We start from the raw sequence: 18850 nt of genomic DNA on the forward strand, positions 1-18850 counted from the left end.
AAGAGAGTATGGTCAGGGCTTTTTTCTTTTAAAAGAAAAACTGATGAGTTGATATAAGCTATCGTCTGGGTTGGTTAGTACGTGCTGACCACGGGCTCGTGTAGCATTACAGCTGTTCAGGAAAGGTAGGTTTGGTAGATGTAGGAAGTTATGCAAATAGAGGAGTAGTACACGTCATTTATAACCTGAGTCTGCTTGAATGAGTAAAATACTGGGTCCAGGTGTAAATCCGTGGGAACCACTCCAGTTATAATCAGCAGTTAGAATCCAGCAACTTTATTTAAGCTGTGGGGTTTCAGTGATCCTCAGTGGCCAATGATGCTCTTCTTTTTTAGTTTGAAAGTTGGTAACAGTTCAGGCAGTTTTTTTTTTTTACATGCTTAGCCCTGTTCCGTGACAAGATAGCTCTTGAAAATGATTATAAGAGGTTTCAGTAGCTAATGTACTAAGTATTTCAGAAATGTTTGATGGTTTGGTACAAGTATGAACTGACAGGACCCGGTTTTGATTTATTTGGATTCTTACTCTTGTAAGCTTTTCCTTAATCTTGGCTCTAGTTCTTCAGATTATCAAGGAATCCCAGCAGCAGCATGGTTTACGGCATGGAGATTTTCAGAGGTATAGGTAAATATCATGGGCAAGATGTATGGAAATTATTGTGGAATTTTCAGATGTGGTTTGCTTTTGTTAATATCCTACCTATTTTGTTGTATCAGAAAGTATCCTTAGAAAGTCTCACTTTGAACTTAATATATTGAGTGCTCAGAGTATACTTGTAAAATTCAAAATTTCATAATGAATAAAAGGAGCCAATCTTTTTATCCATTGTGCCTCACAATATTGTAGATGCATTGGAGGCTTCTGCTGAAAATGGCAAGCAGTTATGGTAATCATTTTTTTTTTTTTAACTTAACCATGTTGGTAGAGTCTTGGTTAAATACAAAGCTTTTCAGTTTTTTAAACATTATATGTGGAAATTTTCTTTCTTTCTTTTTTTTTTTTTAATGTTTATTTGTTTAAAAAACATTTTTTTGACGTTTATTTATTTTTCGAGAGGCAGAGCATGAGCTGGGGAGGGGACAGAAGAGAGGGGGGAAGTCACAGATTCCGAAGCAGGCTCCAGGCTCCAGGCTCCAAACTGTCAGCACAGAACCTGACTCGGGGCTTGAACCTATGAACCATGAGATCATGACCTGAGCCGAAGTTGGCCGCCTAACCAACTGAGCCACCCAGGTGCCCCTAATGTTTATTTATTTTTGAGAGATAGACCGAGCATGTGAGTGGGGGAAGGTCAGAGAGAAAGGGAGGCACAATCTGAAACAGGCTCCAGGCTCTGAGCTGTCAGCACAGAGTCTGTCGCAGGGCTCAAACTCATAGAATGCAAGATCATGACCTGAGCCGAAGTTGGACGCTTAACCGACTGAGCCACTCAGGTGCCCCTACTTTTTCTTTTTAAGTTCTGTGCCCAGTATGGGGCTTGAACTCAAAATCCTGAGATAAGAGCCACATGCTCCACTGACTGAGTCAGCCAGGCACTCCTATATAAGGAGAATTCTGTGATGTCATTACAACTTATTGGTAAACTTTGTAACAGTCTTCAAGTTAGAAGACAAATTTAATATGACTCTTAAAAAAGTAGAATAGATGTCTAATGTACAGTACAGTTCAGAACTTTGGAAGCAGAAGTATCTAACTATTTTATATTATAGGTACAGGCTTTGACTACCAGACTTTTAAAGTTACTGCTAAACAAAACACTCTGCAGATTCTAAGGAGTCCGCCATGCTGTAAAGGGTCAACAGCGCTGGGGCAGCTTGAGCAAGGTGGGGAGAGGTAGGAGATAAAGGGGAAGAACTAAGCAGGGCCAGAATGGGTAGGGTCCTGTAAGCCAGGGTAACTCGGTCAGGTGTTAATCTAGGTATGGTGGGAAGCCACGAAAAAGTTTTAAACTAGACTATTATGACTTGAGTTTTTGTTTTTATTTTTGTTTTTTAATTACTAAGGAGATCAGTTATTATAGTGATCAGCGTTTTGCCCTTTTGTTTTCATCTGTTCCTTCCCCTTTTAAGAAAATATTTTATTGAAGGATTTTTAAATCATTTTATTGAAGTATAATTTGTATACAGAAAAGCATACAGAAAGTGATGAGTTTTTCACAACCTGTAACTAGTACCCAGATTAAGACACAACATTACCAGCATCCCTAAAGTTCCCCTTTGCTCCTTCTAGTCACAAGCCATTCCTCCCGAAAGGTCTCCACAATTGTGACTTCTGACACCTTAGATTAGCTTTGAAATGTGTTTTCTGTGACACCAGTCCTACCGCCCTGCAGGTTTAGTTCACTAAATGTTTATAAGATGAAGTGTGATATCAGTGGTAACCATAAGTAGAACACCTCAAACTTCTGACTTTATTATAGAATTTGCTATTGAGTGTCCTACCAGCTTGTCTGAATTACTTTTGTTTTTTTCTTTCAGGGGCTACTGTTCCCGTAGACAAAGACGCCTTCGGAAAACTCTCAACTTCAAGATGGGGAACAGACACAAATTCACAGGGAAAAAAGTAACTGAAGATCTTCTGACTGATAACAGGTATTGACTCCTCAGTGGTAGTTGTTAAATACTTCTGGCTAACACATTTATTGAACAGTTATATGTTAGTGTGCCAAAACTCTTTAATTACCTGATGTGATTATTTTAGCAGCTCTGTGGGGGTGTGCATTTTTCCTTTTCTTGTGCCATAAGATGAGGATACCAAGGCTCAAAGGGGTTCAGTAACTTTTTCAAGAACTAGGGCGAAATGCTAAATGTTAAAGTCAGTGATTAGAATCTAAGTGGTTATTAGGTGGGGTTTCTAGAATGCAAATTTCAATGTGTACGGGCTAACTTAAACCAGTATATCTTAAAGTTGTGTGTAAGTTATTCCGGAAAAGTTTTATATTTCAGTGCTGAATGTAGCCAGGCTTAATATTTGCTGAAGGATCAATCTGTCAAGCAGTATGTATTAGAGGTCTCTAGGCCAGTTTCTGAAATTTTAGCCTGTGGGCCAAATAGATCCCTTTTGCCACCTGTTTTTACAAAGTTTGGTTGGAACACAGCCACACCGTTTATTCAGGTGTTGTTTACAGCTGCTTTTGTGCTACAGTAGCACAATAACAGAGTAGTTGTGACAGAGACCATATGGCCTACAAAACCTAAAATATTCACTATTGGGCCCTTTACAAAAAAATGTTTGTTGTGCCCTAGTCTAGTATATGGCCAAGACAGAGTGAGGCACCATCTTAGATGTAGAAGAGTTGGGGAGGCATAGTTCTTGAACCTTGTTGCCTGTGATATCAGTCAGGTACAAAACAGAGCACTGCGAGATAGGGAAACTACCATATTGTGTGTCATTTACTCTTAAGAATTCTGAAGTCTTGGAGGAGAGATGTTAGTTGGGAGTTTTTGATGGAGAAGCCAGGAAGCATGCATGGAGGAGGCTGGACCTGGAGGGATTTGTGAGAGGAAAGAACATTGTGTGAGGGGAAACAACAGGCCATGGTGTCTGAATGCACTATAGGAATTACAGTGCTCTGGACAGTTGAAAGGCTGGGAGCTTGGTGTACGGAGACACAGAAAACTAGAGTGTCGAGACCACAGTGGGATTCAGCAGGATGTATTGGTTAAATCCGTTGAGAACAAGTGAGGAAGGGTCTCTTATGATGGTGAGATTCTTTATTTTGAAGAGACAAGATTAAGCTGATGTTTAAGGATATTTAATCAAGGCAGTAGTTTAACAAAAGATTCATCATCATGATAATAAATCAGCTAACTTGCTGAGTCCTTAGTAAGTGCCAGACTGATTTAAATGTGTTACCTGTATTACTGCATGGGAGACGGAGGCACAGAAAGATTAGTACTTTGCTCAAAGTCACATAGCTAGTGGGGGTGGCACTGAGATGCCAACACCTACTCTAGAACCTTTAAGTTTATTTATTTTGGGAGAGAGAGAGAGAGATGCGTGCACGTGCGTGTGCACGAGCTGGGGAGTGACAGAGAGAGGGAGAGAGAGAATCCCAAGCAGGCTCTGGGCTGTCAGTGCAGAGCCTGATGCGGGATTTGATCTCCTGTTTGGTAGGAGGTTAGAAAGCGGAGGCAGATCTGGTCAGATACTGATTGAGTGCCATAGTTGATACCAGGAGAAGAGTAGCTCTGAGGAGGAAGGCCAGGGGGACGTGGAGAAGAGATGAGAGGCTGAAGATTGTGTCTTGAAGAGTATCTGAGTCTCACGCTCCTGGCCTTCATTCTTCAGTTTGCCTGTTCTCTCTCTGGTTTAGGTATTTGCTTCTGGTTCTGATGGACGCTGAGCGAGCCTGGAGCTATGCCATGCAGCTTAAACAGGAAGCCAATACCGAACCCCGAAAACGGTTCCATTTGCTCTCTCGCCTGCGCAAAGCCGTGAAGCACGCAGAGGAATTGGAACGCTTGTGTGAGAGCAATCGCGTGGATGCCAAGACCAAGTTAGAGGCTCAGGTTAGTGTCTTTACGTCAGCCTCCTTCATTGTGGAGGTTAGAGACGTGACCTTATGGTTAAACAGAACAGCTTCCCGATGTTTTAAATTGATAGGAGAGGCAAAAACATGGTCTTGCTTTTTCAAGGGGAAGTTGGCATCTCTTATTTTTGTTTTTGAACTCTTGGTTTTTAATAATTAGCTTTAACTTTTTTTTAAAAAAGCTCATATTTCTCTTGAAATGGATATGGAAAGCTGGAATCTTAGATCTGGGAAGTTCACAAAATAAGAATCTTCTGAAATGAATTTTTAAAGAGTGATAGACACTGAACATTTACATTCAGCTTCTGATACTGAAGGTCGTAGCCTGGAAGCTGGTTGTTAAATGAAGGAAACAGATTTTCTTTATTTTGAAATTCTCTCCTGGGAAGTAAATGAATCATCATGAATTTTCTGTATGTTACATCTTATTAAATAAGTTTTCTCTCTCTCTTTTCTTTAAATGTTTATTTGTTTATTTTGAGGGGGAGAGGAGAGACGCAGAGAGAGGGAGACAGAGAATCCCAAGCAGGCTCTAGGCTGTCAGCGTAGAGCCCAGTGTGGGACTTGATCTCACGAACCGTGAGATCATGACCTCAGCTGAAATCAAGAGTCGGATGTTTAACTGACTGAATCACGCAGGCGCCCATAAGTTTCCTGTTTAAAATTACCCCGAATATGTCTATATTCCTGATGTCAAAGCTGAAAGCAGGTGGAGGAGGCTGAGCTGTGGCATCGACTCGTGGGTGTTGAAGCCTTTCCCTTTTCCCACCCTCCCAGGCTTACACGGCTTACCTCTCAGGAATGCTGCGTTTTGAACATCAGGAATGGAAAGCTGCCATTGAGGCTTTTAACAAATGCAAGTAAGTCCTCCGGTCCAGAAGCCATGGCCAGTTTTGATTGTACATAGTCCCATTCAGGCGGCAGATAACTTAACGATTGTTTCTACGAAAGTACAGTTTCTTTGATTTTTATTTCTTTTGCTTTATTTATTTATTTAATTTTTTCCCTTCCCTTTGGAAACATTGATTATTCTCATTCATCTTTAGAATACACCAGTTCTCATAGTTGGTAGAAGGACCTCAGAGGGCCGTGTTTTGTTTTCAGCAACTGTTCCTTTTTATTTTCTTAAATAAGGCTGCTGTGAAACCAGATGTTTCTTTCCTCGCAGAACTATCTATGAGAAGCTAGCCAGTGCTTTCACAGAAGAGCAGGCCGTGCTGTACAACCAACGTGTGGAGGAGATCTCGCCTAACATCCGCTACTGTGCATATAACATTGGTGAGCAAGGGCTGAGCTGTCTTGACGGGTGGGTTATTGGTGGTTCATCCGGGAGAGCCTAGAGGATTTATTGAACTTCCGTTCTTCCCTTGTCCTTGCATCCATCTGTGGCATGGGTTTTGGCTAATGAGAAAAGTAGAGCTATTGAAATCAGCTTGGCTTAGAGTTGCAGAAGGCAATCCCTGTGCTTTGTTTCCACCCTGCCAACATGTGTGCTCCTCCAGAGCTTTGTCAAAGGACTTGGGATTCACTGAAATGTGCTCACGCGATGGGAAGACTGTGGAGTTGAATCTAGTGGTTCTCAAGAGAAGAGACCCTTCAGGATTTTCCACTCAACACCTCTCTCTCTTTTCAGGGGACCAGTCGGCTATCAATGAACTCATGCAGATGAGATTGAGGTCTGGGGGCACTGAGGGCCTCCTGGCTGAAAAATTGGAGGTAATCTGGTCCGTACATTTTTGTGAAGCCTTTGGTTTGAAAAAGTCCAGAAAAAAGAAATAAGCTATACTCTTACCTCCGGTGTAATTGCTATTAATATATGTAGATTTGTGTTCGTGTACTTTAAAAAATATATATATATTTAACATTTTATGTTTATTTTTGAGAGAGAGAGAGGGAGGCAGTGACAGTGTGAGCGGGGGAGGGGCAGAGAGAGAGGGAGAGAATCTGAAGCAGGCTCCAGGCTCTGAGCTCAGCACAGAGCCCGACGTGGGGCTTGAACCTGTGAACCGTGAGATCATGACCTGAGCTGAAGTTGGATGCTTAAGAATATATATGTTTTTAAGTTTATTTTATTTTGAGAAAGAGACAGTGGATGTGGGGGGAGGAGCAGAGAAAGAAGAGAGAATCCAGCGTGGAGCCTGATGTGGGGCTCGAACCCACGAAACTAAGATCATGACCTGAGCTGAAACCAAGAGTCGGATGCTTAAGCCACCCAGGCGCCCCTATTTTATTTTATTTTATTTTATTTTATTTATTTTTAAAAATTTATTTTAGAGAGAGAGTGCGAATGGAGAAGGGGCAAAGAGAGAGGGAAACAGAGGATCTGAAACAGGCTCCGCACTGACAGCAGAGAGCCATATGTGAGGCTCAAACTCATGAAATACGAGATTGTGATCTGAGCTGAAGTCAGACACTTAACCAACTGAGCCACCCAGGCACCCCAGTGTTGCTCTTTTTAACCTTCTGTTCTGTTCTATTCTTTTTTTTTTTTTTTTTTCAAACGTTTATTTGTTATTGAGAGACAGGGAGACACAGAGCGTGAGCAGGGGAGGGCCAGAGACAGGGGGAGACACAGAATCCGAAGCAGGCTCCAGGCTCTGAGCTGTCAGCACAGAGCCCGACACAGGGCTTGCACTCACAAACCGTGACATCATGACCTGAGCCGAAGTCGGTCGCCTAACCAACTGAGCCCCCCAGGCGCCCCTTCAGTTATGTTCTTTAATGTTTGAGTTTCTGTAAGCTAAGATAGATGATAACCAAGGAGGAATTATTTAAGTACAATTTATATTCTGCTTTAGAAAGTGAACCGTGTTGATTATAGAAACAGGCAGCTTGTAGTTTCTACTTACTTTAACCATCACCAGTTAAAACTGTAATTTTTTTAAAACTCCTTTCCAGGCGTTGATCACTCAGACTCGAGCCAAACAGGCAGCCACCATGAGTGAAGTGGAGTGGAGAGGGAGGACGGTTCCGGTGAAGATCGACAAAGTGAGGATCTTTTTATTGGGACTGGCTGATAACGAAGCAGCCATTGCTCAGGTGAGGAGGAAGTGCCTGTTCTCTCTTCGGTATGCGTCTGAGGTTGCCCTTGCGTGCTTAAGGTGTCGTGGTTGGTTTTGTTTTGTTTTAAATTTGTTTATTCTGAGAGAGACAGAGAGAGCGTGAGCAGGGGAGGGGCAGAGTGCGAGGGAGAATCCCAGGCAGGGTCTGTGCTGTCAGCACAGAGCCCAACAAGGAGCTCCAACTCATGAAACCGTGAGATCATGACCTGAGCCGAAATCAAGAGTCGGATACAGTCTACTTAGCCACCCAGACGCCCCCAGGTGTAGTGTTTTCTTGGTGTTCATTTCTCACAAAACAAAAAATTCGTCTCAATGCTATTTGGGATTTGGTCACCAAATTTTTGTAAAGGCTGGGCTTGGAGAAGAGTTCTTAGGTAGAGAGGGCACAGAAATTGGCAGTAGCTGCTATGGACGTGGAAATGGGAGCAGTAAGAGGCTGGCTTAATGCAAGGAGTCCCGTCCAGCCCAGTAGGTGGTGCAGCAGCTTAGCTGTTGTGACCTCTTGTCCTAGCCTTCTGTCCCTAAAGGGGCCACCTCTTGTTCCTGAGCCTTTTCAGGAGCACCTAGGTAAGCCAGAATATCTTGTTGTACATGTGGCGTTTACGTAATGTTCATGTAAAGCGGTATACTTGATGTGCTTACTGACATAATTGTCACCTGTTTATGGGTGTGAACAACCAAATAAGTTCCAAAAGATGAGAGATCCTGGCGATCTGGGTTTTTACAAAGTAGACAGTTACGAGGAAGGCCCTTTTTGGAGCTCTTCCTCTGTGTGAGGTGAAGAACATTTAAAAAAAAAAAAAAAAAGCAGGCTGCTGAATGTGTCTCCAGCCTCCCCAGGAACCAGGGGCGTTTCCTGCCACGTGGCAGAAAACTGTTGCACCCTGAATGATTCGTACGTAGGAGTGCTTTGCTCGTTGTGCTCGTGAGTTGTTTTAAGCATCCAGACTTTTAGGTGACTTGTTCCAAAACAGCTACTTTGGGCTGGGGGCAGCCTTCAACAGTGGAAGAATTTCTTTGTGTCTCTATGTCGTATATTGCCCCTCTTGTTTCCCTTCCATTTGCTGAAAGAGCAGGAGACTAGAACGATAGCAGTAAGTTGATTTGTTTTTTTTTTAAAAGATCGAGAAATTTTTTTGGAGAGCATTTCATCGGCACTGCTGTGTGGTAGTATCTCTTCTGAACTAGGATTCTGGTAGCAATCCTGTAGATTATGTAGTTGGGTTCATTCTTTTGTTTCAAGGCGGTATGTGCCGGAAGAGGTAAGCTGCGTCATTGGTAATGGGGCGGGGGTTCAGGCTGCAGTCTGGGTGGGGAGTGGCCCAGGAGCGAGTTAAGTGGGGGGCTCCTTGGGAATAGGGCCACAGACGTATATTAGGCAAATGAGAAGAAAAGCTAACATTTGTTAATTTTTTTTTTTTTTTTAATGTTTATTTATTTTTGAGACAGAGACAGAGCATGAACGGGGGAGGGTCAGAGGGAGAGGGAGACACAGAATGCGAAGCAGGCTCCAGGCTCTGAGCTGTCAGCACAGAGCCCGAGGCGGGGCTCGAACTCACGGACTGTGAGATCATAACCTGAGCCGAAGTCGGACGCTTAACCGACTGAGCCACCCAGGCGCCCCTAACATTTGTTAATTTAAAAAAGTTATTTAGCTTAATGTTTAGAAAAGAGAAATGTTTTTTTAAGAGATCAACCTTTAGTCCCACTTCCCATATACCTTCATTGACGTTGCATTATATTGATAAAAAGGACAATGTACTTCCTTTTAGTCTTTTTTATACTTATAAAAGATCTCAAGTATTATTTTTACTTGTTGAAATCATACTGAGATCCAGTTTTATATCCTGTTTTTCTTAGCATGTTGTAAGGATTTTCCATGGTCTTACACATCAGTCCACAAAATTTAAAAATACACAGTGGTCGCCTGGACAGACACACCCCAGAGATGACCAAAGGAGGGGAACGGTCCTCCTTAATGTCCCAGATACACTGTCTAAAGCTTTCGTGTTTTTACCTTTTTAACTCTATGGAGTGGGTAATACTCTCATTTTACAGATGGGAAAACAGTGCTTGCCTTTAAAACCATGCCATTTTTTCTCTCCCTCCCTCTCCCTCTCTGCCCCTCCTCTGTTCTCTTGGTCTCTCAAAATAAACAAACTTAAAAAAAAATTTTTTTTAAAGGTGGGGGGTACCTGGGTGGCTCAGTAGGTTAAATATCTGACTCTTGGTTTCAGCTCAGTCATGATCTCAGAGTTTGTGAGTTCAAGTCCCACGTTGGGCTCCATGCTGACAGCATGGATCCTGCCTAGGATTCTCGCTCTCCTTCTCTCTCTGCCCTTCCTCTGCTGTCTGTGTGTCTCAAAATAATAAACTTAAAAAAGAAAATAAAAAATCTTGCCCTTTTGACTCCAAAGCTCATGTTCCTTGAACTTTCCCGTGTACCAGGAAGGCTAGTAGCAGGATCATTTAACTTGGCTTTGGTGAACAGCTAATGTAATCTTACTTAATGCAGTATACAAGCAGAGTCCTGGTTCCCTGGGAAAGACTGAATGAGCAGAACCTTCACTGAAACAAATAGTCCTTGGGGTGCTTGGGTGGCTCAGTCGTTTAAACATCTGACTCTTGATCTTAGCTCAGTTCTTGATCTCAGGGTCACAAGTTCAAACCCCACGTTGGACTCCATGCTGGATATGGAGACTACTTGAAAAAGAGGGGCGCCTGGGTGGCTCAGTCGGTTGAGCGGCTGACTTCGGCTCAGGTCATGATCTCGTGGTTTGTGGGTTCGAGCCCCACGTCGGGCTCTGTGCTGACAGCTCAATCCTGGAGCCTGCTTCCGATTCTGTGTCTCCCTCTCTCTCCGCCCCTCCCCCGCTTGTGCTCTATCTCTTTCTGTCTATCAAAAATAAATAAAAAAAAAAAAGAAAAAGAGAGGGAGAGCGGGAGAAAAAAAAAGAAAAAGTCCTTGGCAGGGGAATCGTCTCCAGTTCAGTAGTTAGTGGGAGGAGAAGGAATAGTCGTGTTTTATCTGAATTTATCTTTTCTCCTGCTTTGTACACATAATTAGAAAATAAAAATTCATCTGGGGGAAGATCTTTTTGCCTTATTTGTGAAATTAACTTGAATTAAATTAGATGAAGTGAAAGCATTTTATGACTGCATGTGAAGCCATTGCTTTTGAAATTGAAGATCATTTCAGTCATGTGATGACTAGTTCAGCTTTGTGTATGTGTTTAAAAGGACCACTCTTAAACTCAGGTGTTAGTATATGTGAAGGGTCGACTTCTGGATCTTTAGATCATAGCCACTCCTTTTTTTTTTTTAAGTTTATTTATTTATTTTGAGAGAGAGTGAGTGAGTAAGCAGGGTCAGGGCAGAGAGAGAGGAAGACAGAGAATCCCAAGCAGGCTCGGTGCTGACCATGTGGAGCCAGACATAGGGCTTGAACTCAGGAACTGTGAGATCATGACCTGAGCTGAAATCGAGACTCGGATGGTTAACCACTCAGGTGCCCAGTAGCCACTCCTTTTAAAGCAGTTCAAGATTGGCCAAAAGTTTGATAGTATTGACAAGAAAATAACAACGTTATTCCAGCCTCGAATAGGTTAAAAAAAAGATACAGGTGATCCTTGAACTATATAGGTTTGACCAGGCAGGTCCACCTGTACGTGGATTTTAAAAAAAAAATTTTTTTTTAACGTTTATTTATTATTGAGAGAGACAGAGTGTGAGCAGGGGAGGGGCAGAGAGAGGGAGACACAATCTGAAGTAGGCTCCAGGCTGAGCTGTCAGCACAGAGCCTGACACGGGGCTCGAACTCACAAACCGCGAGATCGTGACCTGAGCCGAAGTTGGACGCCCAACTGACTGAACCACTCAGGTGCCCCAATGTGGATTTTTTTTTTTTTTTTTATAAATCTAATGCTTTGAACATATTTTCTGTACGGCTTTCTTAACGTTTTCTCTCCCCTGACTTATTTTATTATAAGAATATAGGATGTAACAGAGACTGTACTATGTAGAATGCAGTATATACCAGAGGGGAGGTGGCGGGGGTGGGATGGATGAAAAGGAGGACAGGGATCAACGAGTACACGTACCTGGGCGCCTGGCTGACTCAGGCAGAGGAGCCTGTGACTCTTGACCTCAGGGTTGTGAGTTCACGTGCCATGTTGGGTGTAGAGAGTAAGTAAATAAATATTAAAAAGTACGCTTACCATGATGAAAAAAATAATACAGTGATTAAAAAAAAAACAAACAAAACATACTCAAGGCCCCACCCCTCAGAGATTTTGATTTAGTAAGTCTGCGTTGGGGCCCAAGAATTTGTTTTTCTAATAAACTCCCAAGTGGTGCTAATTCTGCTGGTCCAGGGACCATGCTTTCAATAGCTCTACAAATTATAATTGTTTGTTAGGCATTTGTGAAAAGACGAAGGAAAATTAAAAGGCTTTGGCAAGCACAAAGGGGGAAAATGTAGTATTTCCCATCTGACACAGAAAATAGGTGTTCGTAGACTGTTTATGTTATTGGCGAGGCTCCTATCAACAGGAGACTCTTAGTAGTTAGGTTTTTGTGTAGTCGGAAGTTCTGCTGGGATTTTTGACTTCATGGGCCCGCGCCCTTGACTGCCACATTGTCCAAGGGTCAGCTGTATTCAGAGTCCGTCATCTCAGTGCATGTGCCAGTCCTGTGTTCTCACCTCATTGCCAGTGTTTGCGTTTGTGTAGTTAAGTGTATTCTACTTAATATCCGTTTTAATATACACAGATAATGGCAAGTGCGCTTTTTAAAATGTTGTTTAATCAAGGCACATCTGGGCATTCGTATTCTGTACAGTTTTTAAGCACTGTAAACGATGGTGCAGTGAAAACTGGATGGACTTTTCTGTATTTTGGATTACTGTTGTAGGATAAATTGTGTAAAGTGAAAAATACCACGTAGACTTAAAAGTAGGTATGTTTGATCTCTTTTTTTGATTGAATAAAGTTATCTAAGTTAAGAATTTTCAATCTTGGGGCATCTGGGTGGCAACTTTGCCTCAGGTCATGATCTCGCAGTTCGTGAGTTTGAGCCCTGCATCGAACTCACTCTGTGCTGACAGCTCAGAGCCTGGAACCTGCTTCAGATTCTGTGTCTCCCTCTCTCTCTTCCCCTCCCCCACTTGCACTCTGTCTGTCTCTCTCTCAAAAATAAATAAACATTAAAATTTTTTTTAAAACAACAACAAAGAATTGCGGCACCTGGGTGGCTCAGTCGGTTAAGCATCTGTCTTTGGCTCAGGTCATATTTCACAGTTCGTGAATTCGAGCCCTGCATCGGGCCCTCTGCTGTCAGCGCAGAGCCTGCTTTGGATCCTCTGTCCCCTTTTATCTCTCCCCATCCCCTGTTCTCTCTCTTAAAAAATAAATAAACGTTAAAAAACAGCAAAGAATTTTCAATCTTGATGTACTGGAGGTGATGTTTGTTTTAAAATTCTGTTAGTAAGTGCGTGCCCAAAAAAGTGAAGTGGAAGGATAGCAAAAGGTCAGTGTATTTGATAGTTTGGGTTATTTCTTCATAAGCTATGTTTTGTTAACTGGTATTTGAAGTCCTTAAGAAGAAGACTATCCTTCAGTAAGTAACTCTTTGCGATAATATAAAGGCTCAGTAGTGAAGGTGGTGCATTGTTGTGTTTTATCATTTTCTAAAGATCTCCAGCATTCATTTATCCATTATCCTTTGTGTCTTACTTACATTGCTGAAGTTACTCAATTTATTTATGTATTCATTTGTTTGTTTGTTTGTTTATTTATTTCTAAACGTTTATTTTTGAGAGCGAGAACAGGCGAAGGGCAGAGAGAGCTGGAGACAGAGGATCTGAAGCAGTCTCTGTGCTGACAACAGACGGCCCTGTGTGAGGCTCAAACCCACAAACCACGAGATCATGACATGAGCCAAAGTCGGACGCTTAACTGACTGAGCCACCCGGGTGCCCCTAAAGTTACTCAGTTTAAGAACATGCAGGTGCTTCTTAACACAAGGGAAAGAGCCCTTCCCACTGGACACGTTTTATGCAGTTCCACAGAGAGCTGGCCTAGGATTTTATTTTGAGAGTAAGTCAGGATAAGTAGCCGAGGTTTCTTGCCCCGGCTCCTGCGAGCTTTCACTGCTAAATGTAGCTGCACCTCAGTCAGGTTGGGTCATTAGAAAACCTGACATAAGGCTTGACCCACTGCCGGTGAAAATTGTAATGTGCAGGTACGCCAGCAAGATCGTATGGGTTTTTAATTGCTATTCCATGGGATATGGTGGAGTGTTGGAGGGTGTAAGAAATCAAAGGGAGAGAAGGAGCCATATGAGGATGTTTTTTGTAAACATCAAAAAAAAACCCCAAACCACCAAAATTTCCATTTGGGAGAGTAAAGGCTGAAGATAAGATTGTTAAGATGGTAGGGGTTGTGGGAGGGGGGAGGGGCTAAATGGGGAAGGGGCACTAAGGAACCTACTCCTGAAATCATTGCTTCACTATATACTAACTAATTTGGATGTAAATTTTAAAGCATAAAAAATAGAGTTAAATTATCATTAAAAAAAAGTTAATGGGTAAACTGTATAAAAAAAAGAATGCTAAGATAGTGAATTTCATTGGTTAATTTTCAGTGTTAAACCAATCTTGTATATCTGAGGTAACCCCACTTGGCTGTGATACATTACTGTACTTTTTACAGACTGCTGGATTTCCGTTGGTAGTATTGAAGAATTTTGCATCTATTTTAATGAGGAATAGTGGCTTATAATGTCTTTTTTCAGAATTTGGTATCAGGGTTACACACAACTTCATAAAACAAGTTTGGAGATTTTCCTTCCTTGTTTCTGAAAGAGTTTATGTCATATCAGTATTTTTCTTTCTCAAATACTTGTTATAATTCACTAGTGAAAATATTGGGCCTGGAGTTTTCTTTGTAGGAAGTTTTTGTTTTTTGTTTTCTTTTTTGGGATGGGATGTAATTGACATAAAACACATACTTTCAGGTGTACAACATAATGAGTTGATACTTGTGGGAAGGTTTGTAAAATTTGTTTTTGCTTGTTTAAAAAAAATTTTTTTTCTGTAATTTGTTTTTTCGTAACATACATCCAAGTTAGCACATGGTGCAACAATGATTTCAGGGATAAATTCCTTAATGCCCCATTTAGCCCATCGTCCCCCCACAACCCCTCCAGCAACCCTCTGTTTGTTCTCCATGTTTAAGAGTCTCTTATGTTTTGTCCCCCTCCCTGTTTTTATATTATTTTTGTTTCCCTTCCCTTATGTTCATCTGTTTTGTATCTTAAAGTCCTCATGTGAGTGAAGTCATATGTTTGTCTTTCTCTAATTTCGCTTAGCATAATATCCTCTAGTTTCATCCACGTAGTTGCAAATGGCAAGATTTCATTCTTCTTGTTTGCCAAGTAATATTCCATTGTGTGTGTGTCTGTGTGTGTATACACACCACATCCTTTTTTTTTTTTTTTTTTTTTAATGTTTATTTATTTTTGAGAGAGACAGAGACAGAAAGCGAGTGGGTTAGGGGCAGAGAGAGAGGGAGGTACAGAATCTGAAGCAGGCTCCAGGCTCTGAGCTGTTAGCCCAGAGCCCGACGCGGGGCTCGAACTGACAAGCTGTGAGATCATGACCTGAGCCGAAGTCGGACACTCAACCGACTGAGCCACCCAGGCGCCCCGACACCATATCTTCTTTATCCATTCATCCATTGATGGACATTTGGGCTCTTTCCATACTTTGGCTATTGTTGATAGTGCTGCTATAAACATTGGGGTGCATGTGTCCCTTTGAAACAGCACACCTGTATCCTTTGGATAGATACCCAGTAGTGCAGTTGCTGGGTCGTAAGGTAGTTCTATTTTTAGTTTTTTGAGGAACCCTCCATTTCAGAATGGCCGCACCAGCATGCATTCCCACCAGCAGTACAAGAAATCCTCTTTCTCCGCATCCTCTGTTGTTGGCCTGAGTTGTTGATGTTAGCCATTCTGACAGGTGAGGTGGTATCTCATTGTGGTTTTGATTTGCGTTTCCTGGATGATGAGTGATGTTGAGCATTTTTTCATGTATTGGTTGGCCATATAGATGTCTTCTTTAGAGAAGTGTCTATGTCTTCTGCCCGTTTCTTCACTGGATTATTTGGTTTTTGGGTGTTGAGTTTGATAAGTTCTTTATAAATCTTAAAATACTAACTCTTTATCTGATAGGTCGTTTGCAAATGTCTTTACCCATTCTGTCAGTTGCCTTTTAGTTTTGCTGATTGTTTCCTTCGCTGTGCAGAAGCTTTTTATTTTGATGAGGTCCCAGTAGTTCATCTTTGCTTTGGTTTCCCTGGCCTCCAGAGACATACTGAATAAGAAGTTGCTGTGGCTGAGGTCAAAGAGGCTTTTGCCTGCTTTCTCCTCTAGGATTTTGATGACTTTCTGTCTTAACGTTTAGGTCTTTCATCCACTTTGAGTTTATTTTTGTGTATTGTGTAAGAAAGTGGTCCAGGTTCATTTTTCTGCATGTTGTTGTTCAGTTTTCCCAGCCCCACTTGCTGAAGAGACTGTCTTTATTCCATTGGATATTCTTTCCTGCTTTGTCAAAGATCAGTTGGCCATACGTTTGTGGGTCCATTTCTGGGTTCTCTATATTGTTCCATTGATCTGAGTGTTTTGTGCCATAAAAATAATTTTTTTTAACGTTTGTTTTTGAGAGAAAGAGCACAAGCAGGGGAGGGGCAGAGAGAGAGAGAGAGAGGGAGACACAGAATCCAAAGCAGGCTCCAGGCTGTCACCACAGAGCCGGATGCGGGGCTCGAATTCACAAACCACGAGATCATGACCTGAGCCGAAGTCAGACACTTAACCAGCTGAGCTACCCAGGCACCCCTGTTTTTGCTTGTTTTAAACAAGTATGATTCTTTTTTTTTTTTAATGTTAATTTATTTCTGAGGTAGAGACAGAGCATGAGTGGGAGAGGGGCAGAGAGAGAGGGAGACCCAGAATCTGAAGCAGGCTCCAGGGTCTGAGCTGTCAGTACAGAGCCCGACGCGGGGCTCAAACTCACGACCCGTGAGATGATGACCTGAGCCAAAGTCGGTCACTCAACCGACTGAGCCACCCAGGCGCCCCAACAAATATAATTCTTTTATTAGATAAAGCACTCAGATTTTGTTTCATCTTGTGTCCTTTGGATGAATCTTATTTTTAAAAAGGATATAGGGGCGCCTGGGTGGCTCAGTCAGTTAAGCGGCCGACTTCGGCTCAGGTCATGATCTCGCGGTCAGTGAGTTCAAGCCCCGCGTTGGGCTCTGTGCTGACAGCTCGGAGCCTGGAGCCTGTTTCAGATTCTGTGTCTCCCTCTCGCTGACCCTCCCCTGTTCATGCTCTGTCTCTCTCTGTCTCAAAAATAAATAAAACGTTAAAAAAAAATTTAAAAAAAAAAGGATATATTAATTTCATGTACAGTGTTGAATTTATTGACATTAAGTTTATAATGTTCCCTTATCCTTTTAGTGTTTGTAGGATGTGTAGTGTTTGTTAGCCCCTGTCAAGTGCCTAGTTGATGTTCTGATTGCAGTGAATACAGTGATCTCTGGGTATTAAGGATCTTACAGTAGGGCATTAGGGTCACTTCTGAATATCAGAGATCTTCAAATAATGTGGTAGATGTAAAAGATCTTGATCGAACAAAAGTGTGTCAATCCCAGAGAATCCTGGTAAGGTTTTAACATTAGAAACAGTTCAGTGCCTAATGTCGTATGTCACACATATACCAAATCTAGCGGGTAAATAAAATAATTCAGGTACAGTATGAAATAAAGTTTAGTTAAATCCTTAGATGTCAGGTCGTGCACTGTAGCTGATTACATGTCTATTGAATTGAATCAAACATGGGTTATTAACTATGGAAAATACCCTTTGGCCATTTGAGGTTGATCCCAAGAAGAACCACTTCCCCCTTTGTGCCCCTGCCAGATTATTTGGCTGGATATCACACAGGCCCTGTCCACCTTGCCCGTTCTCGTTATGTGGAGTTGTTCTTTGCCCTGGGAGCCAAGAGCTGTGCCTTGGAGATGCGGACTCCTGGTTTCAGTGCTTCAGTGCTGCTTTTCTTTTGTTTTTTCCCTTGAAGATCTTAAGTAATCTCCACACCCATCGTGGGGCTTGAACCCACAACCCTGAGATCAAGAGTTGTGTGCTCCACCCACTGAGCCGGCCAGGCACGTCTTGAGTGTTTCTTAACTAGTACTGCTGTTGCCCCTCTCTAGGAACTGGAATGCAAGAATTGGGTAGGCCCAGTGATGTTTGCTTGTAGAGCTTTTATGCCATTTAAATGTTAGAACAGCGGTTTACTGAAAAGCCTGGAAGGAAGAAATAATTCAGGGAGATAGAGTGTTAGACCGAAAAGACTGGAGCAGAGAATAAATCCACTGCCAAAATCCAGTTGCAACATTCTTGGTCTCCTGAGCCAGACTTTACGTCTTCGTGTGCTAAATAATTGCCTTACTTTATAATTTGTTTCTGTTTTGTTTTGTTAATACTTAATCATACCTGAATTGTCACTGGTGGTTGCATTGTGAAAATGTTGTCAGGCAGCTCTTTTGGGGAGGATGGCAGGTTTGATGAGTCTTATCCTCGGGTCATGGTTAATATTTTAAAGTATGAGTGGAAGGGAGACCATTTGTCCCCTTCTCTCTCTCTTTTTTTTTTTTTTTTTTTTAAATCTGTTCCTTAAGGGAGGTTTGTGTTCTCCTCCTTTAGCAGATTTCCATGTGTTGTTTCCTGGCCCCTAGTGGCCTGGGGAAGGCTTGGTCCCATCCCCTTGGTTCTCCTGCAGGTGCGGTGCAGAATGTGGTCAGACTCGTCTTGTCAGTCTCTTAGTCACACCGCCACCTTCCAGCAGTCTTTGTAGACCAGTGAAAACAGTCTGGAAGCCCTTTTGAATAGCAGGGGGTCTGGTCTCTACCCCAGGACACACAGCAGCTGCTTTTCCTCTGCACGCGTACGTGGCCCTGAGACATGTCTTGAGGCTGTCGAAAAACACATCCTGGGGTGTCCCAAGTTCTATAAAAACTGATTAGAATTTTTTAGCTTATTAGGTCCGAGTAACACATTACTTCTGGGCTTAAGGTTTCTCTGCCTCATAGGCACACCTGGAAAAGGTGCAGGCCTACCACAGATTCTTAGGCAGGGAGGTTGCCACTTGAGTACAGGAGCACGTTCTTGTTCGTTCCGTGGCAGACGT

General features: G+C 42.3%; 1 protein-coding gene across 1 annotated transcript in view; it reads left to right on the plus strand.

The window, feature by feature from the left end:
• Positions 1 to 18850, plus strand: part of SRP68 (signal recognition particle 68) — a 36205-nt gene that overhangs the window by 1165 nt on the left and 16190 nt on the right. The window contains exons 2-8 of the mRNA XM_019466162.2: positions 558 to 624; positions 2478 to 2591; positions 4316 to 4511; positions 5309 to 5391; positions 5700 to 5809; positions 6165 to 6247; positions 7430 to 7570. Of these exons, the coding sequence (XP_019321707.1) occupies positions 558 to 624; positions 2478 to 2591; positions 4316 to 4511; positions 5309 to 5391; positions 5700 to 5809; positions 6165 to 6247; positions 7430 to 7570 (794 nt within the window). The remainder of the gene's footprint in view (positions 1 to 557; positions 625 to 2477; positions 2592 to 4315; positions 4512 to 5308; positions 5392 to 5699; positions 5810 to 6164; positions 6248 to 7429; positions 7571 to 18850) is intronic.

The sequence above is a fragment of the Panthera pardus genome, unplaced genomic scaffold (assembly GCF_024362965.1).
Source record: "Panthera pardus isolate Hobbes unplaced genomic scaffold, ASM2436296v1 HiC_scaffold_3, whole genome shotgun sequence".
In the NCBI taxonomy this organism is placed as follows: domain Eukaryota; kingdom Metazoa; phylum Chordata; class Mammalia; order Carnivora; family Felidae; genus Panthera; species Panthera pardus.